The 8,409-nt window shown below is 49.0% G+C and overlaps 2 protein-coding genes across 5 annotated transcripts; one reads left to right on the forward strand and one right to left on the reverse strand.

Annotated features, from left to right (window-relative positions):
- Window positions 1-181: 181 nt before the first annotated feature.
- Window positions 182-1,496, reverse strand: ACYP1 (acylphosphatase 1). 2 transcript variants are annotated; one of them, XM_074821560.1, is made up of 2 exons: window positions 1,327-1,496; window positions 182-850 (listed from the first exon to the last, which is right to left on the reverse strand). In XM_074821560.1, exons 1-2 carry the CDS (start codon window positions 1,408-1,410, stop codon window positions 635-637), a joined length of 300 nt encoding a protein of 99 aa, XP_074677661.1. In that variant the 5' UTR covers window positions 1,411-1,496; the 3' UTR covers window positions 182-634. The 2 variants fall into 2 exon arrangements, with proteins under 2 accessions (XP_074677661.1, XP_074677662.1); XM_074821561.1 differs by having other exon boundaries at window positions 182-847; window positions 1,327-1,463.
- A 127-nt stretch (window positions 1,497-1,623) lies between these two features.
- ZC2HC1C (zinc finger C2HC-type containing 1C) lies at window positions 1,624-5,702 on the forward strand. Of its 3 annotated transcripts, none has more exons than XM_074824754.1 (3): window positions 1,624-1,928; window positions 2,435-3,668; window positions 4,356-5,702. In XM_074824754.1, the coding sequence occupies exons 2-3, from the start codon at window positions 2,442-2,444 to the stop codon at window positions 4,620-4,622; spliced, it is 1,494 nt and encodes a 497-aa protein (XP_074680855.1). In that variant the 5' UTR covers window positions 1,624-1,928; window positions 2,435-2,441; the 3' UTR covers window positions 4,623-5,702. The 3 variants fall into 3 exon arrangements, with proteins under 3 accessions (XP_074680855.1, XP_074680856.1, XP_074680858.1); XM_074824755.1 differs by lacking the exon at window positions 1,624-1,928 and adding an exon at window positions 1,975-2,148; XM_074824757.1 differs by lacking the exon at window positions 1,624-1,928 and having other exon boundaries at window positions 2,413-3,668.
- Window positions 5,703-8,409: the final 2,707 nt, after the last annotated feature.

Raw genomic sequence — 8,409 nt, forward strand, 5'->3', positions numbered from 1 at the left:
AGCCGCGCCAGGGCGGCCGGAGAGAAGGGCGGGCTGCGGGAAGCACACCGCCCCCGGGCGGGACCCGGGGCTGCTCCTGGCACCACGCGGTCCCGCAGGGACAGACATTGGCAACGGGGTCACGCTCGGAGGGCCGCGATCCACTCAACCCCCACACGACACACCCCTCCCACACAAGAAAGAAGCTTCAAGCAATTTTATTCTAAAGAAAAAATAACAGTTCTGGGAAAAAAATAGATTGCTTCATACTGGCATTTAGAGCACTGAAATAATGTTTTTAGCAGTTTTTCATATCACCACTGATTCCACGATTTGCTTCACGTGAGTGCAACATCACACAAATTACCGATTTCACTCATGTACAACCACTCGCACCACACCATGCACAGACATCCACAAACAAAGAGCCTGTGTCCCTCATCAGCTTCTTTATAAAGACAGCACCGCTCTTCCTCTACCTGTCAAACTTCTGCGAAAGGCTGAGTTAGACTAACAGTACAACAAACAAATAAATTAGAAATGTAATAAAATAAACTTCTGTAGAGCTGAATATTGTCTGACTGAACGAACGGGGAAGAAGGGAAACATTGTGAGGGCAGCTCACACGCCAGATTTTGCTCCTTCCTTGGCAAAGTTATTGCAAAATCTTGAAGTCTTGGTGCTCCAGTGCCACGATCTTCTTCTCATTGCTGAACTCTGCTTGGCTGATGCAGGACTGGGGACTTCCTATCTTCCTGAGCCATTCCTGCATCTCCCGCACCCTGGCAGCTGGACCCTGAATTTGTCCTTGCACGGTGCCGTGGCTAGTATTCTGGACCCAACCAACGAGTCCTAGTCTCTTAGCCTCCTTCTGAGAAGACAATGCAGAGCAAAATGAGATTAATCTGAACTGCAAAAGAGCTACAGAATGACATTCACATACAGGAGTCAGTTTTATAAGTATGACACAGACCTCTAAGGAAATTCCTGTGGCTCAGGTGCAGGAAAGAGCAGAGGATTCACCCGGCTACTCATTATATTCTTTCACGTGAAAAGCTGGGTCTGAAACGCACTTTTCAGTCGTGCTTACATAATGCAGCACAGGCTGCCAGCAGCACTGGGAGACAACCACCCCCACTCAGAGGCAGCCGGAGCACCAGGCTGTGGCCGTCACCCCGGCCGGCCGTGGCTCAGCCCCACCGGGGCGCCCACAGGAGCCGCCGCAGCCCCGGCAGCACTGGCAGAGAGTACCGCGCACCCCGGCAGACAGACAGACAGACAGACTGGCTGGTAGACAGGCTGCCCCTCAGGAAGGGCTGCGCCGCGGGACCACGCCACGCCACGCACCTGGGTGTACTTGCGGAAGAAAACGCCCTGCACCCTGCCGGACACCTCGTAGTCCACGGAGAACAGGCCCTCGCCCTCCGCCATGGCGACGCCGCCGCCGCCGCCTCCTCCTCCCGCCGCCGCCACACGCCTCAGTGCGCCTGCGCAGCACGGCCCGCACTGGGGGCACGGCCCTGCCCGCCCCCGTGAGCAGTGAAGAGCCAGAAGCCGCGAGAGGCGGGGATAGGCTGGCCCCGCCTTCACCGCCTCATGAATCATAATAGCGACCCGCCCGCCGGCCCGCGGCCCCCGCCCGGCCATGGAGGCGCGGTCCTCCACAGAGCAGAGCGGAACGGGAGGTGGCGGTGGAACCATAGAGAAGACGCTCAGCGGCGAGAGCGGCGCAGGAACTGGCATCCGCGTGCCTGTCTCCAGGCAACAGCCGTCAACACGGCACCCGGGGCGACGGGCAGAGCTCCGCGTTGCCACGAGACGCGGCGGGAGGGCAGGAGCAGGAGGAGCAGGAGCCGTGTCTCTCGGGCGATGCCGGGCCGATAAGCCTAAACGGGTGGCGACGCAGCTTGCCGAGGAGGCTGGGCGCAGCGCCGGCCGCAGCCCCGCAGGTAACCCCCGCTCGCCCCGTGCCGCCGCCCGTGGGGCCGGCCCGCGGCGTGGGTACCTGACACACTTCGGGGATGTGGTAGAACGAGCCACGGGAAGACTGTACTGAGCTTTACCGGACGTCTGCGTGTCAGACCTGTGTGCCCCACTGGTGGATCTACAATGCCAAAACTGAAGGGACATGTTGTGCGAAACACCGTGGGGGAGTATAACAATTTCTCTGTCAGTACTGCATATTTCTGCTGCTACCATGATAAGACAGGGCTCAGACAGCAAGCAAAATAAAAACATACCTTATTTCTGGCTGCATAAACGATTGGGGCTGGAACAGGTGGCATGGGAGCTCCCTAGATGAATGGAGTGTAAAGATTTACAGAACCCAGAGAAGTTACAAAACCTTTGCTAGTATTTATTGTAGCCTCTAGGTGTAGACTGTACAGAGAAAATTTGTCCAGTTTTGGATAAGATAGTCTGTGATGACTGCTTCTAACATCAGGCTCTTTCTTAGGCACTGAATGGCTTTGTTTCCACCGGTGGATTCTGTGATGGCAGCTACTAAGCTTGTTCCCAGTTCCCAGCTGGAACATCAGAAGCACAACCTTCAGCATGAACTCATACCTGACAAAGAGGAAAGTTTAAAGGACCTGTATGTCCAAAAGAGCCGAAGCTATTCGTATTCTCTTTCTACAGAAAAGACTCAATACAGCTCTGGGCATGGAGGCTTCTGTTCAGCTGGACTGCAGAGCAAGCATCTCACCAGCCAGACCAAGACTCTGCCAGCTAAATCAGTAGCCAGACGGAAAGAAGGAGTGGACCGTGCATATCCCCTGAAACCAATTTTCCACCAGAAGGGTGTGAGTGTTCCAGTGGTCAACACAGCACAGCTTGGAAGTTCCCCATACATGGAGGAAGCTCCAAATAGTAGGCCTAGCTCAATGAACAAAGGGAAGGCTCCAGCAGGGAGGCCTCAGCTAGCCGCAGTGTTGTCTCCTTGGACAGCAGAGCCTAAACTGTCAGCCTCCCATCTACACAGGAGAGAGCTGGCCTACATCCTAAAGTTGGAGGCAGAGGGACAGAACCTGGAAGAGGAAATTCAAAAGAAAAAGGCCCTCCTCAGAGAGAAGCTGAGGAGAACAAAGGAGGAGCTTAGGAGGATTCAAAGAGAGAAGGAGCTTGTTGAGGCAAAGGAGAGAAGAGACAGAGAAGTGGAGAGGACCCATGAGCGAAAAGCCACAAGACACCCTGAAGAGAAAACTCTCAGAGTTGCAGTCAGGCCAGGTGATGGGGTGTTCGGGGGGGTGCAGTCTGCAGAGGTCACTATCCCCAAGCCTGGCATCACCCTCCACCCCCAAGAGCTGGCTATGGGGAAACTCAAGAAGGAGCGGCTGGTGGCCAACAACAGCAAAATTCGAGACCACATATCCATGGAGTGTTTAGCCTCTTGTTCAGAGCTGGCCCCAAAACATAGCCCTTCTCCCTCTGCCCTCTCAGACCGAGATTCTGGTGACCACCCATCCACAGAGGTGCTGTACACGCAGGCTGACAGTGCTGCAGGGCAGGGGGGACTTCAACAGTGCAGCTTCTGTGGACGTAAGTTTCTCTTCACCAGGCTCGAGAAGCACATGACTATCTGCAGCAAGAGCCAAGGATCCAAGAGGAAAGTGTTTGACTCCAGCAAGGCCAGAGCTAGGGGCACAGAACTGGAACAGTATCAGCAGTGGAAGAGCTCAGAGAGCCCTCAGGTAACGTGTAGTCCCTTTGCCTCCCTTGATCCGCATCTACTGCTCGCATTCCTTCCACCTTGACATCTAATTCTGACTGAGATGCGAGCACCTTCCTCTGTACACGGGTCTAAGGGATACAATCCAGCTATTCCCTCTGAAAGGTTCTTGCCAAATGGATAAATAGATCCATTTGAAATCTAACAGATGGGAGGGCAGGGGTCCTAACTGACTCGTCTTTGTAATGTGTCAAGGGTGTACTCCTGGAGAAAGCTCACTCCTTGCTGTAGTCAGGTGCTCAGGATGCAGACAGCGTCTGCTGCAGTAAAACTCTGTGGCATTAGGGGCTGCAGGGAACTGACTGAAAATCCAGGTAATAACACAGGCTATTAAAATGAAGGCAGTGGAAACATGCAGCTCTGTTCCTGCAAAGCAGCTACAGCAACCCTTTCCAGTTCCTCGGCCCTACTGCTTGCTTTTCTGGTTATTCTCCAGCTCTAAGTATTGATGAATCCATCAGTATTTCCTTGAAATCCCCCTCGGTGGAGGTCTTTTTGATCCCCTTCATGGGACTCAGCTTCTCAGGGAGGGTTTTACATCAGCAGTGAATGCCCAGGGACAGGTCACCTGAGTTGGACCCTGAGTGTAAGACTGAGAATGGAGGCTGGCAGTGGTGTCAGCTGCTCTGACTGCCTTTTCGTTCTGCAGAATAAACCACCCAGAAGAAACAACTGGAGACAGAAGCATGAGGTTTTCATCCAGACCCTGTGCCAGGCCCGGCAGGTGCAGCAGATCCTCTCCACAGGAGGGAAGGTGTCTGACCTGCCCCCCTTGCCTCCCATCGACAGTGCAGAGTACATTGCCTGCCCCTACTGCAGACGCCGATTTGCTCCCCAAGCAGCTGAGAGACATATTCCCAAATGCAAAACAATCAAGAATAGGCCCCCTCCCCCATCGCAGAGGAGGCGCTGCTGAGGCAGTCTCCAACTGTACCTGCTGCTGTGATTCCCTCCCTACCTGTTTTCTGTCAGGTTTCCAGCCACAGACACTTGCACTTTCTCTACTCTCAGCACATCCTGTGAGCGTTGAGCTTGTGTGCAGAGCAAGTGAACAGCTCAGGACGTATAAGCAGAATTCTAGAACTTGTGTATGTTGACCTGTGTCCTGGGTTATCCCACACGGGATGCTCCTCCAGGGGCCACTTCTCCCATCCAGCAAGCTCATCGCTACAGGCTGCCAGCAGGACAGCAGCGGGGAGCAAACGAGCCATCAGAAAGGGGCTGTTCTTCACAATCCTATTTTGCCTGTAGGTTAGGGATGCTTGGACTTTTTTCTTTTGTAACAGCTAGTGGTGTCTGATGTGAAGAGAACTGCTCTCCTTTAGCTCATCAGTGGCTGCAGACTCCATTTTTTTCCTTCTCCAAAAGCATAGAGTAGTGCTGTTCATGAGAAGAGCTGGGCCTTCAAACAGAGCATCTGCCTTTTGTTTGCTCTACTGCTCTGTAGGTGCAGACGTTCACCCCTGGACGTGCTAACAGTGACAGTGGTTCTGGGTGGTGTAGCATTTTTATTATAGCTACCTACAAGAGATTGAGATGCAATGGGTGCCTCTTTTTTGCCACAGAAAGGACTCTACAGTCTTCTAAACTGTTTAGCATTTAGACAAAGGATTTGGAAAAGTCAGACAGAGGGAGGGAAGGAAGCTATGAGCAGTTAACTTTTTTGCAGCACGCAGACTGCTGTATTCTTTTGTCCTTAGTATCTGCGCTAGACAACAGGATCCAGAGCTGCTGCTTGGTCATTGCTCGTGCTGTCCCATTTGTTGTAGCATGGTTCGTTTGAATAATGAAAGCTGTGTAGGTAGGTTTATTCCACACTTGGTCTGCAGCAGCTAAGAGTTTATTTAGATGCTTTTCTAGAATGCTGGTGACAATCCTGGGGCTACATCTTACCAGCTGAAGATCTATAACATTACCATTTAGAAATCCAGTGTGACATTGTTTGAATTAGAAAAGAAGAACCACAAGGAGTATTATTAAATACTTCCTCAACACAAGAAGCTCAGGATCAGAAATTCAGGGGGCTAGAAAAGCTAGCAGTAGCTGGCACTTGCTGTTTGAGTCCATATGTCAATTCACGTGCATAGAACAGCAGAGATACTCCAAACCAGCCAGGCCCCTGAAGCAACAGAACCACCATCCCAGCGTCTTAGTTACCACATACAATAGCTGGGACTCAGAGTTGGGAAAGGGCGGAAGAAGAAATATTTAATTAAAGAATAATGCCACACAAGATCAAAAATAGGTCATGAATAAGCTCAGACTGGAAATTAGGTTTCTAAGTAGGAGAGGAGTGAGGTCATGGAAAAACCTTCCAAACAGATTAGCACAGGCAGGGAACCTACATTGTTTCAAGATGGACTTGGACAAGATTATGGAGGAGCATATGGCAGGAGTTAGCAAGTAAGAACCATGATACAGAGTATTTGTTCCTATCTCCAGGCTTCTTGTATAAAGTGCGAAGGACAGATCAGGGACAGTTCTGTACCTCAGTGTATCACTTCCAGGAACAGAGAAGGAATTTCCTTCCCATGGCAACCTTCCCTTGATTCCTAATTTGGCTTCTGATTTATTTTTAATTTCCATCCAAAATGTTTAAGAATTGCTACAGTTAGAAAAGCCAAACACCCAACTCCCCCAGACAGTACACTAAGGAACTTCACATCAGAAAAACCTGTTAGCTGTTTCACTCATATGTTCAGGATTAAATCAACAATTAGATTTAATATAAAAAAATGGAGTTTTCCTGCAGGCCAAGTTGCTGGGGACCTCTAAAACACAAGGCCTGTACCCTTCCTTGAGTCATCTGCTTATTTTCATCTTCATTGTTGCAATGGCAGGGAATTACGACAAAAACATACCCCTTCATTTGCTTTTTTCTTGAGACGTAAGGTAGTTCTTGATTATTTTGGCCTCATGCTAAAGGTCTTTGTCACACTGCTGAAGGGCCTTTTGGGGGAAACAGGTGTCCTACAGCCTCTTTTAGAGAATCATCTGCTTATAACTGGTGGCAGTTCCTGCACATTTCTGTATCAGTTATTTTTCCAGATTCTGATTTTTAATAAATTAGACTAGTTCTGTTGTGTAAGAGTTGTTTTAAATGGTCACAGAGTGCTTTGTGTTATCAAAGTAAGAATGACTTCTTATGAGAAAGTTGCAACAGAAAGCAAACAAGGAACAGAAAAATTCCAGCAGCTCCTTTTGCAAGTCCTTCAGTAATATAGCAGCAGCTCATGGGAGCCTAGAAAAAGATAAAAAGTGACTACATTAAACTGGACTAGTCAGAAGCTGAATATGAAGAAACACTCCAGCCTGCAATGGATGGACTAGACTCCTGAAAGAAGTTGGAGAGTTTCTGCCCTATAGATACATAGGCAGAAATCCCAATCCCTTAGCACACCTTAGAAAAGCATGAAGGTCCCAGAAAGGGTCTGTGCTGCACTGTGCCAGCCAGGTATGAATGTACAAACCTAGAGAGGAGAGAAAAAACAGATTTGAAACAAGGGAAAATAATTTGCTATCCAAATTGATCAGAGAAGCAAGACCAATGCTCTGACTTCAGAGCTTCAAAATATGGGATTGCAAGAGGTGACAAGGGGTAGGAAAGGGGTAAACTGGAAGCTTTATGCCAGCCTCCTTGAATTAATGAAAAGCGTAACTGAATTAAACAAAGAGTAGTTAGGAAATTCAGTACCACTGCTTGTCCTGTAATATTAACTCCATTTACCTTGCACCATGTTTTATTCACTGTATTTAGTGGACCCCAAAAGTCAGCAAAGTGCAAATGGTGACTGGGATAGACACACACAGAAAACCTTTTGAATCTGTAAAATAAATCCATCTGCTGGGGGTTTAAGTGACAGGCAGCTAATGCTGAGATTGAAACCGTAGATTAAACAAAAATTACTGAAATTAAATCACCAGACTTCATTTGTTATCTTTGTTTCAGAGCTAACCATAGGTAGTTCATCCCTCTTTGCTGAGCTATTGTTTCAGGTCAAGACAGACAGCAGTATCCAGAAAGTATCTGCTGACTGGTTTAAAACTTAGTAACAGTTTAGGCAAAGCATCAGGCTCAGCACAGAGATTTACCCTGCTGCTTTGCTATGAAGGTTAGTGTTACCCTGGCACTACTCAGGCTGTTACTCACACCAGCTCAGCTTCCTCTTCTGCTACTGCAGTACAATTCCCCTCTGAGATATGCTGCATTTTCAGTATCCAAATCTCTGGTGAATTTTAAGTCTTTAACCCTGCTCTGCCTCTCAAAACATTTCACAATTTACTAAAAACCCTCATAAAATGTCAGAAGTGACAGGCATTAAGTACAGTGTGCAGCAGCAGTTGGCCAAGCAGATGTCAGGCAGCTTTTCTCTTCTGTAGGCCTTAAAGCTCAGTAGGAGCTGTTCTGAGAGAAACAGGTACTTCTTCCCTTTGAGCCTCTCTCTTCCCATTACTCACTTCCCACTTGGCACTCAAACTGTTGAAATAAACACACACACAAAAGCCCCCTGACGTCACCAGGAGCAGATGCAGCAGCAAAAGAAAAGAGTTTTGTTGTTGTTTTGTTTTTTTTTTTAATGAAGGGACACAGAACCTAACATTTTTCTTCCCATAGCAAAGAACCTGCAAGCCCCTTGGCCCTCCTTCTATAAGCAAAAAAACCCCAGAATCAAACAACAGAATGCTGTGAAGCCAGCTGACTA

This window comes from Strix aluco, chromosome 4, assembly GCF_031877795.1.
Source record: "Strix aluco isolate bStrAlu1 chromosome 4, bStrAlu1.hap1, whole genome shotgun sequence".
NCBI lineage: Eukaryota > Metazoa > Chordata > Aves > Strigiformes > Strigidae > Strix > Strix aluco.